Raw genomic sequence first — 22,851 nt, forward strand, 5'->3', positions numbered from 1 at the left:
TAGAACTATAAGAACAGATTAACCACAAAAACTGAACATATGTTACCTTGACTTCCACTCCTGGGGCTTTATAGTGCCCTGTCATTCTATAGTGTCCATTCTTACAATATTGGAGAAAAAAAATCCTACCATATATAGGAGCTCCATCGCTGCATCCAGCAGCTTTCTCTTGTCTCTGCGCATTTTAAGTATATCTCTCTCGGTCCTGATCAACATAGTCTGTTTTACACGACACAGGTCTAACGCAAAAAATGGTATAAAGTAAAAATGTTACTGGAGCAATACGTACAATGCCAGCATATGGTAGAGGTATTTCTTTATAAATCTTAAATAAGATGTAATAGAAAGGTAAACACCTCTTCCTCTATTATATTAAACTGAGATTAGGAAACAGTACTTACAGAGCCAAAACAGGTATTTTAGCCGCTTAGTCCAGTGAGGCTTAACACAAGATAGTTAATACTTATTGTCTGAGAAATCCACGAAGCCTTCCGCGGACACGTTCGGAGTGTGAGCTATCCATTTTCTCCCAGTGTGCGCTTCGGGTGAGAACCTGTTCCCAGTTGACGTCCCCGCAGCGTGGCATCTCCACAGCGTAACCCCGCTTCTTCATATGAATTCTCATTTTAGCTGGGTATGGTGTCTGGAAACAAATTTTTTGTTCTTTGAGGATCTTCTTAATGTCCTTCTATTCTTTGAGCTTGTTGTTAATCTCAGTCGGTAAGTCGTGTGTAAAAGTGATAGTTTTGCCCTCATAAGAAATTTTCTTAGCCCAAGCTGCTCTCAGGATTTTGTCTTTTATGTCATACCTCTGGAAATTAACCACAATAGACCTTGCAATCGCTATGTCTTTGGTCCCAGTGATCGGTGAGCACGCTGAATCTGCAACTCATCTTCGGAAAGGGCAAGTTCTTTCTTTATGAAGTTGTTAATGAATGCCATCATATCATTCTCCTCAGCACCTTCCTTAATTCCGTATATACGGAGGTTGTTGCGGCGCGATCTTTCTTCCAGGTCCGTGACTTTGGTCTGGAGAGTTTTCTGCTGGTCCAGACAGTGAATTAGCGCATCTCTCAGGTCCACATTCACTGTCTCAAATTCGTTCACATGTTGTTCTGCTTCAGTTAGCCTAGTGGCGTGATTAAGAATATCCACGATGGCATCTTGTAGCTTCTGATTCATCTCAGCCTTTAGGTTATTCAGATCTTCTTTGATTTCTTTCCTCATCTCTCGGATGTTATCGCTCAAATTTTGCATTGCTTTAGCCATTGTTAGCTCGTTTTCCTCACTTTGCTCCGTGCTCCTCTTCATGCTAGCTCCGTCGCCGTCGCGTAAGGTGTCTTTTGCCTCTCCGTAACTTTTGGAGCTACCTGTGTCTTTTTACATCTGCCTCCACGCATTGTATATCATCGTCAGTATGAATACGTTTATTGTATCAAGTTTGTGGAGTTTTCCTCACTTATGATCAGGAGCGGACAAAAAGTTAATCCGCCATCTTGGAGCGCTCACCAGAAGTCCCCCACAAATAAAATTTTTATCATTAGAGAAAAAATTACCAATAATCATCCCACAGATGTAATATTATCTACAGCTACTCTTAGTACCATTGATGTTAAGTTAGACTCTTTTTCTCTAATTGATCTTTCTGAGTTAACTTCAATAATTACTTCCTCCAAACCATCAACGTGTCTTTTAGACCCCATTCCTACAAAACTGCTCAAAGAAGTCCTGCTATTAATTAATTCTTCGATCTTGAATATGATCAACCTATCTCTAATGATCGGCTATGTACCACAGGCCTTCAAGCTGGCTGTAGTTAAACCTTTACTCAAAAAGCATCTCTAGACCCAGCAGTCTTAGCTAATTATAGGCCAATCTCCAACCTTCCTTTATATCAAACATCCTTGAAAGAGTGGTTGTCAAACAGCTAACAGATCATCTGCAGAGGAATGGTTTATTTGAAGAGTTTCAGTCAGGTTTCAGAGCTCATCACAGCACAGAAACAGCTTTAGTGAAGGTTACAAATAGGGCTGTTCGATATAACGATATATATCGGATGACGATATAAAAACATCTATCGTTTCATTTTATGCTATCATTTGTTTCGTGGTGTCGCAAAATAAACTGTTTACGGCAATATTTTTTCACCATTTTGATGGTCACTATATTAATTTCTTAAAGTTCTCTCTTTCTCTTATATTTAATATAACCACACTACGGACGGACAAGTGCCTGTTTTTATGCGTTGTGGTTAACAACAACGACGGTAACAGCATCCGTGTCCGTTTGTTTATGTTCCACATAAACCTTTCACAATAAAGCTCAAGATCTTGTTGAGACTTTTCAAAATAAACTGAATCACGTGAAAGAGCAGATTGTTTACGGATGAGAATTAAAAAAGAGCCGCCAGATGCTAAAATTAAACCTTAGACTCAAACGTTAGAACAGGCTTTTCCCCATAGCACGCCGTGTAATAAATACTTACAAAGAAAACGGCGGCCGTTACAACTTATGTCTAAAAATGTATCGTTTCATGCATCGGATAAAACACTCGACTCCAGCAACATGACGCGCAGCTGGAAACACTTCACGCAAGACGAGCTGCCCGAGATTCACAGAATTTACAGAAAATGTTACATTTTTGTGATTTATATCGTTTTCGGACGATAGATGTCTTATATCAGGATATGAGATTTTAGTCATATCGCACAGCCCTAGTTACAAATGATCTTCTTATGGCCTCTGACAGTGGACTCATCTCTGTGCTTGTCCTGCTAGACCTCAGTGCAGCGTTCGATACTGTCGACCATAATATCCTATTAGAGCAATTAGAACATGCTGTAGGTATTACAGGTACTGTGCTGCAGTGGTTTGTATCATATCTATCTAATAGACTCCAGTTTGTGCATGTAAATGGAGAGTCCTCTTCACACACTGAGGTTAATTATGGAGTTCCACAGGGTTCAGTGCTAGGACCAATTCTGTTTACATTATACATGCTTCCCTTAGGCAGCATCATTAGAAGACATAGCATACATTTACACTGCTATGCAGATGACACCCAGCTCTATCTGTCCATGAAGCCAGATAACACACACCAATTAGTTAAACTGCAGGAATGTCTTAAAGACATAAAGACCTGGATGGCCGCTAACTTTCTGCTTCTTCATTCAGATCAAACTGAGGTTATTGTACTCGGCCCTGAAAATCTTAGAAATATGGTCTCTAAGCAGATTCTTACTCTGGATGGCATTACCTTGGCCTCCAGTAACGCTGTGAGGAACCTTGGAGTCATTTTTGACCAGGACATGTCCTTCAACGCACATATTAAACAAATATGTAAGACTGCTTTCTTCCATTTGCGCAACATCTCTAAAGTTAGAAATATCCTGTCTCAGAGTGATGCTGAAAAACTAGTTCATGCATTTATTACTTCCAGGCTGGACTCACTGTCGCCAAAGTGCTTGCTCATAGGGGGTCATCCCAGATAGCAAGGATACATTGAACAGATGTTGATTTTCCATCTGAACCATCAGAATCATCAGGATTGAAATGTCAACACAAAACCAATGTTGAAACAACATTGAAATACTGATGAAACCTTACACTGACATTGAAATAACATTGATTCACTGTTGTTCTGTCATCGTTGATTGTTGATCTATTTATAGTTGACAAGGTGACAACAATCACGTTGAAAAACCATCGATTTATGGTTGAGCGGGAAATTAAAGCTGCTACCACTTGGACTATTCCGCAGCACCCCTATCACATTGGTACATCCCTCCAGGTAACCATTGTCTTGTACAGTAGAGCGGGACATTAGATTTACTCTCAGCGGAATTGACCGGAGAAGGCATCAGTTCATGCACTGCACTGGCCTGCACCACGATTAGTATAAGGTAAGAATGAATGACTTTTGTTCTATTCGTTATTTCCACGGTTGCATTTGAATAACAGTAAAAAAAAAAAAACAAAACAAACTTGTTAATGTAAAGTTTCGGATAAAATGTGGGAGCCCGAAATTGTGTCTACTTTCATCTTACAATCCGGCAACAAATAAATTGCACTGCAAACAAAGTCTATCAACAAAGAAAACATTTTCGTTTCATACTTTTCCGTTATATTCCCTTACAAAGCTAGCTTTAACGCTTCGAGGGTTCCTTTGTTCTTGCTTCGCCTCGGCGCTTGACCCAGACTTTCACTCTGTAGTTGCTTTTTAGCATAGTACTACAAAAAATTGTAAATCTGTGATATATGATTGATAAACGTAAAGGCAACTGTATAAATGTGTTCAATGACTTTGTTACTTTTAATGATTGGTGAGCACCCGCTTCGATTCGCACTCAATTCAAACTTTACGTTGCACGCTTACCTAACTTTACGCTGCACGCTCACCTAACTTGCGTTTGCACCTTTTGTCCACACGTAAACTGCGTTTAGCATTTACGTGTGGACGAGGAAGACGGAGAAAACGCAGCGTCAAAGGTGTGCGCCTATTTTGACGCCACACTGTGCGCCAAGTTTTTGTCTCGGTGCCATGAATTCCTACAATGGCAGACTTAGACAAAATACTGTTAATTTTATTATCTTCAGTGTTTAAATGCTTACATATACGGGTTTGCTTGTAATTGTTGCCTATATACATTTTAAGCTATTATTTATTATTTAGTTCAATCAATAGATCAAGTTTTGTAGTGACTATGAAATATATTGTAATTATCTGTTTCCTGTTTATCCTAGACAGGGCAAAAAAGGACTCCAAATTAAAAAAAAGATAAAAATGAAAGACTGGTGCATTGTGCAGTTTAGCACTGGTGGTACAGAAATAGTCCCTAGATCATGGATAAATGGGAAGAAATTGTCATGGCCTCCATATCCTCCGTGAGACACATTCAGGATCCACGACGCAGTAAAGAGGAGAGTTCATCCTGGTGCAACATGGCTCACCTATGCACCAGTCCGACTTCTAATAAGCCATGGTGGGTATCATCTGGATTGGTGTTGTATAAATGTAACAATAACAAGTTTTTCGTGTCCTAATTTATGTCTGGCCATACATTGTGTTTGTACTTCCAGACACATTTCACGAAGCAGAACGCAGTCTTCAGAAATATCTAAGTGAACACTGTGATACGTCTGACCTTCAGTCCGAAGCTGAAACTCAGACCAGTCATAAAAGAAAGAACAAGCAAAACTTTTTTTATTTCACAAACATATCTTTGATTGCTCAGAATTTATGATCTTGTCTTTTATACATATCTGTGGTGCTTGCATACTGCAATATCACCACATAATATAGTCCAAAAAGTGGAAGCTTGTAAACTTTTTATAAATGCAAAGCCGTGTACACTTGTGCACTTCAAAAATTCCTTGTGTACTGTACCTTCTTGCACATCTCCGTTTCCTGTGTGTGTTGTTATAAATCAAACTGTAACTTTAGGAAAAAATATTCCAAAAGCACATTTGTAATTACTTATGACCGTTTTCAACTTTTTTTCTTTAGCAGATGAGCAGCCCACAAAAAAATGGTTTCCCCGGGCCCCTCGAGTGAAAATACCAGGTAATAAAATACTGTCTAGTGTCTTTGTACATATCTGTGTGTGACACAAGGAAACGTTTGACAAGTTGTCTGTATTCTTAAATACTTAAAAAAAAAATTATCTTTTTCTGTCAGACCTGACGAGAGCTGTTAACGAACTCCGTGAGGAGGTCAGAGCCATCCGCAATACCGGCTGCAATGAATCGGTAGATGCTGGGGTACTGCCTCTGGATTTGCCCTTGCACAACATTGAGGAGCTAAACAATGCAGAGCCAGCTCTTCAATCACAAGAGGCAAATAAGGCAATGGTAAGTATATAAAGGTTATGTACACTTTGTAACTATAAAGTGTAATAGCTGTCAGATGTGATTTAAATACATAACAATGGCCTGTTGATTAAACACACAAGCACTTGCATACACATTTAAGACATGAGACACGCTAATTCCATCTCTTAAAATGTGTCTATAGGTGAGATGCTTTGCCTTGATTGGAGCCTGACGCAGCAGTTAGGGGCAAACTCTATGTCCGAGTTTGTCTTTGCACAAGCAGTGCAGAAATGGCTCCGATACGCCCCGGATCGTTTGGGTGGTGCAGGACGCACATCATGCAAAAAATTACAAACTTCTGTGAATCATATAAACGTAAATAGGAAACTGTCTTTTAATAAAGTATTTAGCAAACGAAACATGCCTATTGACCTTTTTTTGTTTATTTTTTTTCTCTGTTACATCACATGCAATGCTTTCTTATTTTAGGATATTAATATTGACATGATACATTGTGAGACATTTGGGTTTTTTTTATAAAGGGTGTCCAATTTAAGGAATAAGTACAATTATGTGTTTAGGTGGTTGAAGTATTGATGGAAACATGCAGTAGTTTAGTATTGGTTAAAATACCTATAAAGAAAGGTAGATTTCCAGTCATGATTTAACTGTTGTTTTAATAAAAAGCAACTGTGCGAAAGAGGTGGAAAATCAACACCATAGCTCAACAGTGTTTCAATATCAGAATCTGACATTGTTTCAATGTCAGCAGTATTAGAAAATATAACGTTGAATCAACGTCAGGTTTCAACATTGATTCAACATCAAAACCTGACGTTGTTTCAACGTTAAAAAAGGGTGCAAGAGTGACGTTAGGTCAACGTCACACTTCAACGTTGATTCAATGACACAGCCTGATATTGACTCAACATTGTTTCAATGTTTCCTTGCTATCTGGGATATGATTGTTGGGTTTTTCTCTGAATGTATTATTGTAGGGTCTACCTTACAATATAAAGCACCTTGAGGTGACTGTTGTTGTGATTTGGCACTATATAAATAAAATTGAATTGAATTGAATAGAGAGTCACAGAGAGACATCAGTCTGACCTCTTCGGTGTCCTGGTTGCCATCTCCCGGTGTGTGTTTCTGGCAGTAAGGGCCGGTCTTCCAGGCTTCAGAGTCTCCACAGTCACAGAAACCACCTCCTCCGGACGTTGTCATCTGCACGCGTGCGCACACACACACACACACAAAAAACCCAGAAAAGTTCTCTGCTCATTTGTTTAGGGACGAACAGGATGAGAGCTGCCAGAGCTACAATCAGACCACCAGCAGATGTGCTGGTGGTCTGATTGTCTTAAACCAAACAGTCAGAATCAGACCTACAAATAACTGAGTATCATTTTTAGTTGCTCCAATTAAATTTCAGCAAAATGGACTAGCCTAGGATCATTTTTTCATTTAGATTTTTGGGGGTTTCTTTGAATTCAGCCGTTCGCAAGGCAGGGCTGGACTGGGACAAAAAAAAAAAAAAAAAAAAAAAAAAAAAAAAAAATCAGCCCAGGCATTTTGACTAGAGACCGGCCCACCGGGTATTACAGGAAAATAAAAATTAATACCGCTGTTTTAACAGCACCCTCTTTCATCTGAGAGCAAATGCCCCCTCCTCAGAGTATGCCCAAATGATGGAGCTGCAGAAGCTGGTGATAGCCGCATACTCAGCCGGACGGTGGACACGGAGATGCTCATACAAGTTAGTCGTGTTTGAGTACTCTGCTCGCACTTTACGTCTGCACAAGTGGCACACCGCTTTGGTTACATCCTTAGGTTTACCTCTTTCATCCCAAATTTACCTCTTTCATCCCGACTTTATATTTTTTTTAGTGCTGTCAGCGTTAATGCACAGTCATCACGACTAACGCGATTAACAATTAACCCATCTGGAGTGCAGACTGAGTCAAAATCTTTATGCTTTATGGGCAATAAACAAACAAGAGAGAGGGGACTTGCAGCACCAAAGCCAATTTGATCAGTTTCATGATTGAAGTAGCAACAGGAGTGGGAGGAATAAGTCCAGCTTTGTGTCTTTGTTTCATTCTAGCTGAAGTCCAGGACAAATCGCTTCCTTTTCACCTCAGTAATATTCGGTAATAAGACTGCTTTCAGAGGGAGGGCGCAGCCGACCTCCTCGGCTGTAATTAGTCCAGCCCAGAGTCGATCATGACCAGTTGGCCAATCCACCCCCTTTCATTGTTTATACCGTTACAAAAACGAACAAAAAAAAAAAAAAAAAAAAAAAGACATTGGCCCATAAAAACGAAAAATCCCCATCGGGCATATCGGGAGGGTTGGTCATTTTTCTGTCTATCAAACGATGTGGCTTCTTTTCTTTCCCAACACATTACCCAAGTAATATCAGTACAGCTATCCAGGATAAGGATTTTGTTTTACATCTGAGATCTGACGTTTGTTTCTTTTAAAGTGTCCCTTTCACGTATTTAAGCAGTTTATTTTCTGTAGATCTGAGGTCAGACACATCCAGCTGATGATGATCAAGTCCGAGATGGTCTTCCTCCTCTTCTCTGTTCCATCTGCAGCACTTGAGCAAGAATACCTGAGTTACTGGATTATTGCTCGGCGTGTTCTCTTAAACTGACCTCCTCCTTTATTTTAAACCTCTTTAACTATTTTATCCTTTTAAAACTTTGTAAATATCAGTAACTTCTTAAAAACCTTAACCGCTGTCTTCCAACACATAGACTGTGATGTCCACTGAATAACAGAGGACGCCATATACCCATGATGACCAAACTCTCTGTGTGTGTGTGTGTGTGTGTGTGTGTGTGTGTGTGTGTGTGTGTGTGTGTGTGTGTGTGTGTGCGCGCGCGCGCGCGCTTACCCTGTATCGATGCTCTTTATGAACGCTGCCCAAGAAACACTTCATGCAGAGGACACATGTCGGGTCGGCCGCACATTCCCTGCACACACACAGATCATCACTTAAAATGAGTCACCTGTGTTGCATGTGTCACCTGTGGACGTGCGTCTCCTACCTGCAGGAGTAGGTGGGCTCTCCCACCTTAAACACGTGCCCGCAAAGCGCTGATGGTTGGTTGTTCTCCTGCAGCAGCGCCAGGCCACCTGCTGGCTCCTCCCCCAGAAGGAGCCACTCCAGTGGTGCAAGGAGGAGGAGCTGACAAGCGAGCTCCTCCCTCTGCTCCTCTCTGTCACTGCTGCTCAGCCCCAAGCAAAAGATTCTGGGTACGTATATGGCCAGGTGACGGCACACTTCCTGCTGCAGGTCGGCAGCTGCGAGCCACCGCTGAGATGGAGGAAGAGGTGGAGATCAGTGACGGCTCACACATGCTTTAATGAACAGTGGTTAAACAGTACGACTGTGAGTGCTCTGGCAAACATAGCACGAAAAAACATCAGCTTCAGTTATTCTTTAATAAACTCGAGCTCATTGTTCACAACAGACACCTGCAGCACACAGGTGTGTACAAATTCACACCTGTGTGCAACAATTTCAAATTGTGGCACTGTGGCGTGCACTGACAGGTGAGTAATGGTGAAGGTTTTTGAAGTGTTGCTTAAATGTAATACAAGTAACAAAAACAGAGTGACAGATGGAGATCGGTGGCTCTGCTCGCTGACAGGAAATAGGAGCTGCAGGTCACTGATAATCAGCTCAGACTGTCACAGCCACTCAGTCAGAATAACACACTGACCTGGTTACCAGGGGACAGCATACAGACAAAAGGCCGACACAGACCTACAAAGCAGCAAACAACCAGTAGACACTGAGCTACAAACCAGCTAAGGACCAGTAAACGCTGACATACAAACCATCTAACAACCAGTAAACACTGACATACAGGGAGTGCAGAATTATTAGGCAAATGAGTATTTTGTCCACTTCATCCTCTTCATGCATGTTGTCCTACTCCAAGCTGTATAGGCTCGAAAGCCTACTACCAATTAAGCATATTAGGTGATGTGCATCTCTGTAATGAGAAGGGGTGTGGTCTAATGACATCAACACCCTATATCAGGTGTGCATAATTATTAGGCAACGTCCTTTCCTTTGGCAAAATGGGTCAAAAGAAGGACTTGACAGGCTCAGAAAAGTCAAAAATAGTGAGATATCTTGCAGAGGGATGCAGCAGTCTCAAAATTGCAAAGCTTCTGAAGCGTGATCATCGAACAATCAAGAGTTTCATTCAAAATAGTCAACAGGGTCGCAAGAAGCGTGTGGAAAAACCAAGGCGCAAAATAACTGCCCATGAACTGAGAAAAGTCAAGCGTGCAGCTGCCAAGATGCCACTTGCCACCAGTTTGGCCATATTTCAGAGCTGCAACATCACTGGAGTGCCCAAAAGCACAAGGTGTGCAATACTCAGAGACATGGCCAAGGTAAGAAAGGCTGAAAGACGACCACCACTGAACAAGACACACAAGCTGAAACGTCAAGACTGGGCCAAGAAATATCTCAAGACTGGTTTTTCTAAGGTTTTATGGACTGATGAAATGAGAGTGAGTCTTGATGGGCCAGATGGATGGGCCCGTGGCTGGATTGGTAAAGGGCAGAGAGCTCCAGTCCCACTCAGACGCCAGCAAGGTGGAGGTGGAGTACTGGTTTGGGCTGGTATCATCAAAGATGAGCTTGTGGGGCCTTTTCGGGTTGAGGATGGAGTCAAGCTCAACTCCCAGTCCTACTGCCAGTTTCTGGAAGACACCTTCTTCAAGCAGTGGTACAGGAAGAAGTCTGCATCCTTCAAGAAAAACATGATTTTCATGCAGGACAATGCTCCATCACACACGTCCAAGTACTCCACAGCGTGGCTGGCAAGAAAGGGTATAAAAGAAGAAAAACTAATGACATGGCCTCCTTGTTCACCTGATCTGAACCCCATTGAGAACCTGTGGTCCATCATCAAATGTGAGATTTACAAGGAGGGAAAACAGTACACCTCTCTGAACAGTGTCTGGGAGGCTGTGGTTGCTGCTGCACGCAATGTTGATGGTGAACAGATCAAAACACTGACAGAATCCATGGATGGCAGGCTTTTGAGTGTCCTTGCAAAGAAAGGTGGCTATATTGGTCGCTGGTTTGTTTTTGTTTTGTTTTTGAATGTCAGAAATGTATATTTGTGAATGTGGAGATGTTATATTGGTGTCACTGGTAAAAATAAATAATTGAAATGGGTATATATTTGTTTTTTGTTAAGTTGCCTAATAATTATGCACAGTAATAGTCACCTGCACACACAGATATCCCCCTAAAACAGCTAAAACTAAAAACAAACTAAGAACTACTTCCAGAAACATTCAGCTTTGATATTAATGAGTTTTTTGGGTTCATTGAGAACATGGTTGTTGTTCAATAATAACATTATTCCTCAAAAATACAACTTGCCTAATAATTCTGCACTGCCTGTACAAACCAGCGAACAACCAGTAAACACTGAGCTGCAAACCAGCGAACAACCAGTAAACACTGAGCTGCAAACCAGCGAACAACCAGTAAACACTGAGCTCCAAACCAGCTAACAACCAGTAAACACTGAGCTCCAAACCAGCTAACAACCAGTAAACACTGAGCTCCAAACCAGCAAACAACCAGTAAACACTGAGCTACAAACCAGCAAACAACCAGTAAACGCTGACATTAGGGCTGTCACAAACGATTATTTTAATAGTCGACTGGTCAGATCATGCATCCATTAGACATAAATTGTACAGCTGATTACAACCAGCATGCATCTGCTCTTATATAACTATCATTAGCTGACAGCGTGAAGTGTTTAAGGTGCTAACTAACAATAAAGAGCAGATGATAGTTTATTAAACTTTTAATAAAATTTCCAGATTGTCTTGGTGGAGTTTAATAAACTCAGCCGTCTGCTCCTTGCTATCTAAAATATAACAGGACACTGGAGTAAACTCTCGGCCGTCTCACACTACTGTTTAATCAGTTTTCCGTTTGACATTTATTCAGCTGTGTGAAAACAAAGGAGGAACCCACTCGATGGATTAATAACGTTTTATTTTATCTAATCTAATAACTTTAATCTCAGGCAAACCGATTTACTCACAAACAAAACACTGAAAAAAGTCAAACAATAACATTTTTAGGTTATCTAAGTGACTTATATATCATGTTTAACTAAGTAGCGAAAGACTGTGGTGATCTGAAAATGATGTGCCAGGAGTTAAAAGTTTATTTTGTGACCCAGAAAGAGTAATAAGTGTACTATTAAAGCTAAGCAGCGGCCGCCATTGTTGGAAACTTGAATTGTCTGAGCCGCGCTATGAATCCTGGGATCCTGGGGAAAAGGAGGATGCATTTGCAGCAGTCTTTGAATTTGGACAGTCTTCGTCACGTCGCTGTAACGTAATCAGCCTACAAATGCGGCCTCCGAAGGATGTGGCCCCTGAATTTGGACCGGAGGTTCCTTCTTCTTCTTCGGGTTTAACGGCAGCTGGCATTCTCGTAGATTCATTGCTGCCATCTTCTGTTTCAGTTCGTTATTACACTCTTAAAACCTACTTATGCCTGCGTCTTTCAGGATTTTACAAAGATTCAAACGACGCGTCGACTATTGAATTAGCCGTCAACGATTGTGACTAGTTTGGTAAATTGTAAATGGACTGGTTCTTACATAGTGCTTTTCTACTCAAAGTGCTTTATGTGTTCATATGAAAGGGGCGGGGCTCTCAGCATTGAACCAATCAAACCTGGATTCAAGTGTAGTGACAGCAAAACAGCTGACTTTAGAAACTAAGGCTACGTTCACACTGCAGGTCTTAATGCTCAATTCCGATCTAGTGTGAACCCTCAAAGTGGCCCGCATGCGCAACAGAAGACGTCACACACAACACGCTCTGTTTAGACCCAGAGCAACCAGTGTTGTTTGACTGTTTCGGGCTTTACGTTTCCCAATTTTGCTTTAAGTTATAAAGTTATTTTGTTATCTACATTTGGCCTAATAATGATCCTTATTGCTGTTTTAGAGGAGCGGTGCTTCAAAGGATAGCTGCAGATTTCTGTCAGAATCTGCAGAATATACAGTACAAATAAAATGTTCATGTTTCTCCAACATTGTCTTCCCAACAGTTTCACTGGATGCCCAGGAAGCGTTCACGATGTCTTCTCCGGCGCTGATAATTGGCGTCTGTCTTGTGTCAGCGACGTAACCATCTCTCCCTGTTCCTCACACCTCGGTATTCACCACTCATCCAACGTGTGAAACCTGCTGTGAGGACAATTAAAGTGTGGCCAGAGGGGACAGACGCAGTGCTCCAGGACAGATTTAAAAACACAGACTGGAATATGTTCACCCACACAGACCTGGACCAGTACATCTGTACTGGATTACATCTCCGAAACCACAGATAGTGTCACCTCCCAGAAACGGATCACCATGTACCCCAACCAGAAGCCTTGGATGAACTGGGATGTTCGTCTCCTCCTGAAGGCCCGCAACACTGCCTTTAGGTCAGGAGATGCACACGCCTACAGCACAGCCAGGGCTAATCTAAAGAAGGGCATCAAAAAAGCCAAACACCATTACAAAAAGAAGGTAGAAGAACACTTCTCCAACTCCAACCCCCGACGAATGTGGCAAGGACTCCAGACCATTACAGACTACAGGACCACCAAACCCTCCCCCGCATCCTCTGATGTCTCCTTCCTCAACGAGCTCAACAACTTTTATGCTCGTTTTGAGCGAGGGAACCCCACAACCACAACCAAAGCAGACATGACGCCAGACCACCAACCTCTGACTCTCTCCCCCACCGATGTAGGAGCGGTGCTGAGCAGGATCAATGTCCACAAGGCTGCAGGTCCTGATGGCATCCCCGGGCGTGTTCTCAGAGCGTGTTCTGGGGAGCTTGCAGGAGTGCTCACAGACATATTCAACCTGTCCTTGGCCCACGCTGTGGTACCGGCCTGCTTCAAATCCACCTCCATCGTCCCGATACCCAAAAACTCCAACCCATCTTGCCTCAATGACTACCGCCCAGTAGCACTCACCCCCATCATCACTAAGTGCTTAGAGCAGCTGGTCCTAGCACACTTCAAATCCTGTCTCCCCCCCACCCTGGACCCCCACCAATTCACATACCGCCAGAACAGGAGCACAGAGGATGCAGTCTCCATCGCACTGCACTCTGTCCTCTCACACCTGGACAACAACAACACCTACGCCAGAATGCTGTTTATAGACTTCAGTTCAGCATTCAATACAATCCACCCCTCACAACTCATCAGGAAACTGACAGACCTGGGCATCAGTTCCCTCATCTGCAAATGGTTACTGGACTTCCTGACCAACCGCCCCCAACATGTCCGGCTGGATAACCACTGTTCATCTACAATCACGATGAACACCGGTGTACCACAAGGCTGTGTGATGAGCCCTTTCCTCTACTCCCTCTTCACCCACGACTGCAGACCTGCTGATGGTTCCAACACCATCATTAAGTTTGCAGATGACACCACGGTGATTGGCCTCATCAGTGACAACGATGAGGCCGCCTACAGGGAGGAGGTGGATCGTCTGGCTGAGTGGTGCGACAGAAACAACCTGCTGCTTAACACCGAGAAGACCAAGGAGCTCATCGTGGACTACAGGAGGAATGCTGACCCACATCCACCCATCCACATTAAGGGGACGGCTGTGGAGCGTGTGAGCAGCTTCAAGTTCCTGGGAGTCCACATCTCCGAGGATCTCACCTGGACGACCAACTGCTCCAAGCTGGTCAAGAAGGCTCACCAGCGCCTCTTCTTCTTGAGGACTCTGAGGAAGAACCACCTGTCCTCAGACATCCTGGTGAACTTCTATCGTTGCACCATCGAGAGCATCCTGACCAACTGTATAACAGTCTGGTACGGGAACTGCTCTGCCTCGGACCGGAAGGCGTTGCAGAGGGTCGTGAAAACTGCCCAGCGCATCGCCGGAGCACAACTTCCTGCCATAAAAGACATCTATAGGAAGCGGTGTCTGAAAAGGGCTGGGAAAATCATCAAAGACCCCAGTCACCCATCACATGGACTCTTCACCCTCCTGCCCTCTGGGAGGCGCTACAGGAGCCTCCCAGAGGGCACCAGGTACCGGAACAGCTTCTTCCCCACAGCTGTCAGACTCCTGAACTGGACTGAACATACACACACACACCCACAATGGACAACTGTACCCTCAAACACACAATAATAACATGGACTGAACCACCACTCACAACCACTAGCACTTTATATAGCCTCTGTAGAAACTATCCACACCCTCACTTATCTTAACTGCACTACTGTATAGCTCTGTGTAAATAATCATTCTGTACATTCGATAATTTTTAATTCTACAACTGTTTACAACTTGCATAGTTCCCACTTCTGTATAGCTGTATATCTCAGATTTCTGTAAAGTTATTTATTTCATATTCTGTATAGTTTTTCATAGTTATATCCTGTTCATAGCCTGTACATAGCTTGTACTCACTACAGCCTGTACATTACAGTACGAATATTCACAACATACTTCATACCGTGTACATTATAACATACCATAATAGACCCATTTCTGTAATATACCTACATATCTATACTATTGCTAATATATATTGTAATATATCTATATCACTAAAGCACTTCTGGATGGATGCAAACTGCATTGTGGTACTGGTGTCAAGCCAGCCTCCAATTCGAGACTCGCAGTCAAGCCAGCCTCCAGTTTGTTTTACGTTCCCTGTGTATTCAAAGTATTATGGGAATGGATGTGGAAACCGGATTTCAAAATAAAAGCCAACTTCGAGTGAATTAACAGATATGTTAAGAACATAACATATAATTTAGGCTTTTTTTTTTTTTTTTTTTTTTACACAAACTCTAATGTTAGATCTATATGACACAGCCTTGTACCCTAATTGTGCCCTGTCACTATCAAGGCCATCTTATTTTGGATTTCAAAGTAAAAGCCCTGTGAATCTTCATTTTTGAACTACTCTTTCAATGACTTAATAATGCTCTTAAAAGCAAAAGTCGTATTTCCAAATACTATTTGAACTTTATATCAACACTTTCCAACCACAGTCTTTTTCACAGTGATACCATATCAATATCAAGTCATTCTGATTTTGCTCTCAAAAATAAAAGCCTTTTCAAATTGTCCATAATTGACCTAACTTTCAGTGATTTCAAAATGCTCTAAAAAGGAAAATTCCTGTTTCCACAGGGTAATTCCACCTTAGATCAACAGTATACAGCCCCACAGTGATACCATATCAATATCAAGTCATTCTGATTATGCTCTCAAAAATAAAAGCCCTTTCAAATTGAGCATATACGACCTACTTTTTTAACGATTTCAAAATGGTCTTAAACAGAATTTTGCTATTTCCACAGGATGAATCCATGTTAGATCAACAGTATACAACCCCACAGTGATACCATATCAATATCAAGTCATTCTGATTTTGCCTTCCAAAATAAAAGACTTTTCAAATTGCCAAGATACGACCCACTATTTTAAAGATTTCAAAATGCTCTAAAAATGAAAATTGCTGTTTCCACAGGATAATTTCACTTTAGGTCAACCGTATACAACCTCACGATGTTACCATATTAATTTCAAGTAATTCTGATTATGCCTTCCAAAATAAAGGCCTGTTGAAAATGCCCATAATTTACCTAACTTTCAGTGATTTCAAAATGCTCTAAAATGGAAAATTTCTGTTTCCACAGGGTAATTCCACTTTAGGTCAACCGTATACAACCTCACGATGTTACCATGTCAATTTCAAGTCAGTCTGATTTTGCTTTTCAAAATAAAAGCTTTTTCAATTTGCCCATATATGACTTACTCTTGGAGCGAATTCAAAATGCTCTAAGATGGAAAATTGCTGTTTCCACAGCATAATTCCATTCCAGATCAACAGTATCCAACCCGACAGTAAAACCATGTAAATTTCATGTTGATCTGATTTCGCCTTTCAAATTAATGGCCCGTCGAATTTGTCCATATGTGATATACTCTTTCAATTATTTCAGAATGTTTTAAAAATGAAAATTTCTGTTTCAACACATATTGGGTTTTCATTTTGAAAAGCAAAATCAGACTCAATTGATTATGACAGAATTCGAATCATGAAGATGTAAAAGGAAGCTGAAATCGCCAGTAAGTTGTAATTGATGGTACGTTCATATTTCAAGTCTGTGGAAAGATGTCATTCTATATAAAGAAATTACAAAACAACTTGCAAACCATTTCCAGGGCGATTATTTTTAAATCCAAAACAAGAAAGACTTGATTTTCACAGTGTACAACTTTGAGGGAGTATATTATTGATTTAGAGGAAAAATTATTGCATGGGAACAGGGATTTTCCTATTTAACAGCATTCTAATGTCACCGAAAAGTATGGTCACCAACTCCACTGTTAGATTATATACAATGATATGTGTTGGCACAAACTGGTATTAATTCATAGAAGCTGGAACTTTCCATTTAATGCCATTCTGAAGTTGTGGAAAGAGAATCTCCTATAAACAAAGTCAAAAGGCTTGTACTCTGAAATGCAAAACGAGATTGAGATGTTACCACTGTAGAGGTTGTGTATGGTTTGCATGAACTCCAATTACTTAGTGGAAACAGTAATTTTCCTGTTAACAGCATCCGCGTTTAATTATTAAAAGTACCAAATGAACAATTATAATTCCGATACTGACGTGATAAAACTGTGGGGTTGTATACTGTCAATGTAGAGTGAAATGATCTTGTGGAAACAGCAACTTTGCTTTTAATGGGATTCTGAAGTCAGTGAAAGAGTGGGTCATACATGGACAATTTCAATGGACCATTACTTTGAAAGGCAAATTGACTTGATATCACCGTGATAGTGTGCACTGTTGATCTTGAGTGAAATTATCCCGTGGAAACAGCAATTTTCATTTTTAAAACATTCTGAAATAATTGAAAGAGTATATCACATATGGATATACATATAGGCGAAATCAGACCAACATGAAATTTACATGGTTTTACTGTCGGGTTGGATACTGTTGATCTAAAGTGGAATTATCCTGTGGAAAGAGCAATTTTCATTTTTAGAGCGTTCTGAATTCTTTAAAAGAGTAGGTCGTATATCGGCAATTTGAAAAGTCTTATTTTGGAAGGCAACATCAGACTGATTTGATATTGATATGGTATCACTGTGGGGTTGGATACTATTGATCTAAAGTGGAATTATGCTGTGGAAACAGCAATTTTCCATCTTAGAGCATTTTGAATTCGCTCCAAGAGTAAGTCATATATGGGCAAATTGAAAAAGCTTTTATTTTGAAAGGCAAAATCAGACTGACTTGAAATTGACATGGTAACATCGTGAGGTTGTATACTGTTGCTCTAAAGTGGAATTACACTGTGGAAACAGGAATTTTCATTTTTAGAGCATTTTGAAATCACTGAAAGTTAGGTCAATTATGGACAATTTAAAAAGTCTTTTATTTTGGAAGGCATAATCAGAATGACTTGATATTGATATGGTATCACTGTGGGGCTGTATACTGTTGATCTAAGGTGGAATTACCCTGTGGAAACAGGAATTTTCCTTTTTAGAGCATTTTGAAATCACTGAAAGTTAGGTCAATTATGGACAATTTGAAAAGGCTTTTATTTTTGAGAGCAAAATCAGAATGACTTGATATTGATATGGTATCACTGTGAAAAAGACTGTGGTTGGAAAGTGTTGATATAAAGTTCAAATAGTATTTGGAAATACGACTTTTGCTTTTAAGAGCATTATTAAGTCATTGAAAGAGTAGTTCAAAAATGAAGATTCACAGGGCTTTTACTTTGAAATCCAAAATAAGATGGCCTTGATAGTGACAGGGCACAATTAGGGTACAAGGCTGTGTCATATAGATCTAACATTAGAGTTTGTAAAAAAAAAAATTAAAAAAAAAAAAAGCCTAAATTATATGTTATTATGTTCTTAACATATCTGTTAATTCACTCGAAGTTGGCTTTTATTTTGAAATCCGGTTTCCACATCCATTCCCGTAATACTTTGAATACACAGGGAACGTAAAACAAACTGGAGGCTGGCTTGACTGCAAGTCTCGAATTGGAGGCTGGCTTGACACAAGTATTTCGTTGCCCTGTACCTGTGCATGTGCAATGACAATAAAGTTGAATTCTATTCTATTCTATTCTAAAAGACGGATTTAATGCAACATGACCATTCAAATAGCAGTCGCTTTCTAAAACATCAGATATGTATTGGATTCAGTACCACATACGAAAGTGACCCAGATCGGATTTGAAAATATTGGATTTGTGCCGTTCACACTGTCACACCATGATCGGATAGATGGGTCACATAGGGTCAAAAAAGCTGTATTTGATGCACCTTCGCCTGCAGTGTGAACAGAGCCTAAGACTGAAATATTAGAGCAACATGAAGAGTTAAACTCAGACTGACTGTAACACAGCTGCTGCTGACAGAGCAGCAGTGAGGCTGTGTGTGTGTGTGTGTGTGTGTGTGTGTGTGTGTAGGTGCGCACATTTCAAACACTTTGCTGCGTCAGACTGGAAACTGTCCGTGTCCTGAGAGCTGTGTGAGCAGCCTGATCGATCAGAGAACCTGATGATCTTCTGAGTGTTTCATTAGATTAAAATTTGTATTTCCGCTCCAGCCTCTGCAAAGTTTTAGCCCACCTGGTGATTACACTACCTGCTGGGTTGATGAGGTCAGCAGGTACACACAGGTGTAGTGTTCTTATAGAGCGGCACAACTATGTTCAGCCAGCAGGACAAAATAAAGGTGAGTCTCAGAATCAGCGGTAAAGGTAACGATCCTCCATCAGGAGAATTTGTCAGGGTACACTTTGTAAGGCCTGATCAATCAGGTGATCAGTCAGGTAAACAACCTGCTGTAGGTAGGAAAAAGAAACATACTTAAATGTGAGACGTACCTGTGCAGCGGTCTAAGCGTTCTCAGGACCTGTTCCACCCCGTTACCTGAACCTCATGTATCTATCCATCAGCTGTCAAACACACCCGAGATGCTCACCTGCTCCAGCTGTTCTCTCACAATTGCACAGGCAAGTTCACCTGTGTGTACTCAGGTCAGGTGACCTTCTGCAACCAGGTGATTCTGACGTTAAACAGGCGCTCAGGACCGTCTCATTAAAGGGTTAACAGCTTAATCAGCGTTACTAACAGGCGTGAACACACAGTTGTAGCGCTTTAGGGTTACCATTAGCATTAGCATGAAAACAACCACGGATCGCTGACCCGCGCGGACAGCAGCGGCCGGAGCTCGGCCACACACCGGGACACGCTGCGCAGCGTCCGCGGGGCTCAAGGCTCCTGGAGCCACTTACCGACGCGGTGTCTTTGGCGGAGAAATCCAGGAACTCCGAGCATAAAGCGGACGGATCTCTGTCAGCCTCGGTCGCCGCCATCTTTCCTCCCTCTGCTCGGTGCTGGAGCAGGAAGAACCTGGAACTGGAAATGACCAGAATGGGGGGCGTGGCCAATGTTGTTTTTTCCGGTGTTTGTTTTTAGAATAGAGACTTAGAGCTTTTTATTGTCATTGTGCAGTTTCTTGGACAGCGAAATTGGGTAGCTGAACCACAAAGGTGCTAAAGTAAGAAGAGAAACCAATACAACGAAGGCGGAAAATAAATAAATAATCAAATAAATAGAATAAAATAAAAAACAGTGTATATGTATACATATGTGAGTAGAATAGAATAGAATAATCCTTTAATTGTCCCACAAGGGGAAATTTGGTTGTAACAGCAGCCAGAAAGACACATATACAAACAAACAGTACACAGAACAGAAACATACACAATTTTTCTTACATATTTACACATGGACAATGGTTACTATAAACAGAGTACTGTACAGTTATAAAATTAAATAAAAATAACTACAGGTAAGAGGAAAACCAGGTTGTAGTGCGAATCGGTTGATTAAATTATTGCAGTTACAGCATTGATGTAAACATCTATGTTTGTTGGGAGCAGTTCTGATTGTACAGTCTGACAGCTGCAGGGAGGAAGGACCTGCGGAAACGCTCCTTCATGCATCTAGGATGCAGCAGTCTGTCACTGAAGGAGCTCTGCAGTTCAACAACATTTACATGCATAGGGTGGGAGACTCTGTCCATCAGTGATGTTATTTTGGCCAGAGTCCTTCTGTCTTCCACCACCTGCACTGGTTTTAACTCGCAGATTAAAAGAACACAAACGTTTAGCTCCTGGGCACGAGTTCAGTTTAATAAGAACAAAATGTATTAATAACAATAGTAATGTTGCGGGAATTGCCGTCTTGTGTGTGACTGGGTGCAGTAAGGAGTGTATGTGATGTGTGTGTGAGCATGCGCGTGAAGGAAACGCGGGGAGCGAAAGAGAAAAATGGAGAGAGTGTGTCATGGGTAGAGAGGGCGGCCGGGAGCAGCGTTCTAACGGGCTACAGGCTATGCAGTGTGTTTTCGAAGTGTGCAGTACTGTTATTAAAGCCTCATCTCTTCAGTACTCTCCGGTGCCTCGGCTGATTTCTGTCTGCCTCACTACTCCACAAAAGTGAAGGGAGTTAACCCCGAAGGAGGACAAACTTCGGCCCTGGAGGAAGCATCTCCCCTCGCGTCTCCCGACCACGGTCAGGGGACTGACGGCGAGGAATGGTTAACACTGGCGACCATGAAGGGACCCTCTCACGTTGTCAAAGGAGTGGTGAGCACTGAGAAAAACCGACAGGCTAAAGCGGCTAACGATAAAGCCGAGTGACTGTAATTACAAGTGTATTAGCCCGCAGCTAAGCTAACTCGCGATGGCCGCTGCTCGCCATTCTTGTGAAAAGTACGGACTTGAGACCAATTACTCCAACCCGTTCATATCGCTGACCAGTGTCTCCGAGGGTGCCGCGAGCATTAGGGAAGCTAACAGAGACAGGGCTGTGACTAAATGTGAACATATGAACCCATTCCTGTGTGCCGAAAGTTGTGCTAACACACATGCTAATGGAGAGGGTGTATTCGCGCCGCCCGATGGTCCTGCCCGGCCGCAGTTTTCCCGCACGAATCCCTTCGTTGAAGCTGAATGCCGCAGCTACAGCCGTGAGGGAAACACGGGCAGCAGCATGAACTATTATCCAGCTCCTACTCCCCAAATGAAAATCCACTATCCAGACTCAAACCCATTTTCCTCCGCTCACATGGACAGTTTTGTACACAGCACACCGGCTCAGTTTAACGCAATGTTAAATACACCCATGCAATGTATGCCTTCCAGTAGCCTTAATGAAGCCATAAGCTATGGGGAAACCACTGCACAGCATAAACCCCGCTCGAAACCAGGCAAGACCCGCTGTGTGCCCCGTCAGCCCCCACCTGACAGTGAAGAGGACGGTGACACTAGAAAGAGAGTCCCCACCCTACGTCCGGGCCAATATGACGGCACCACACCGTGGAAGGAATTTCTGCACAGGTTTAAGAGCTGCGCTGAAGCCAACTATTGGTCAGAAAAACCAATGACAACTCAGCTTAAATTCTGCCTAGTTGGAGCAGCAGGGGCCATTATCCACAGAAATCCCCGCTCATCCAAATGGGATTACCGCCGCCTGGTGGACGAACTGGAAACTGCATATGGCCCTTCTTCTGACCATGCAGCTGCTGTTGCTGTAGAACTGAGGCAGCGAGTGCGTAAACCTGGTGAGGCCCTGCATGTTTTCAGAGATGACATTTATGGGAAAGTGGCTGTTGCATATGGTAATAGAGCAGAGATTGAACAAGACTCTATAGCTGTTGAAGTTTTCACCAATGGGCTGGGTGATGCAGAAATAGTACAGAAGTTGCTAGAGAGGCACCCAGCCACACTTGCCTGTGCATACAAAATAGCCCACCGACACGAAACCACTAAAAGGGCTGCATCTTATGTAACCAGTGCCATGCAGCAAGGAGCCCGTAACGCAGCTGAACGCCGGCCCCGAGCTGCTGTCGTCAGAGAAAAAGACAAAGATGAGACTGT

At 42.1% G+C, this 22,851-nt stretch overlaps 1 protein-coding gene across 5 annotated transcripts in view; it reads right to left on the bottom strand.

The window, feature by feature from the left end:
• The window catches only part of ubr2 (ubiquitin protein ligase E3 component n-recognin 2), a 60,035-nt gene extending 39,723 nt beyond the window's left edge, over window positions 1–20,312 (bottom strand). For all 5 annotated transcript variants that reach the window (XM_085243052.1, XM_085243050.1, XM_085243051.1 and 2 more), the window contains exons 1-4: window positions 20,200–20,312; window positions 8,868–9,136; window positions 8,714–8,792; window positions 6,922–7,035 (exon numbers count right to left, since the gene is read on the bottom strand). In XM_085243052.1, the coding sequence (XP_085099178.1) occupies window positions 6,922–7,035; window positions 8,714–8,792; window positions 8,868–9,136; window positions 20,200–20,280 (543 nt within the window). In that variant the 5' untranslated portion in view covers window positions 20,281–20,312. The remainder of the gene's footprint in view (window positions 1–6,921; window positions 7,036–8,713; window positions 8,793–8,867; window positions 9,137–20,199) is intronic.
• Window positions 20,313–22,851: the final 2,539 nt, after the last annotated feature.

The sequence above is a fragment of the Mchenga conophoros genome, linkage group LG13 (assembly GCF_057382185.1).
Source record: "Mchenga conophoros isolate Kocher_MC1m ecotype Shallow Benthic linkage group LG13, M_conophoros_male_GT1.1, whole genome shotgun sequence".
NCBI lineage: Eukaryota > Metazoa > Chordata > Actinopteri > Cichliformes > Cichlidae > Mchenga > Mchenga conophoros.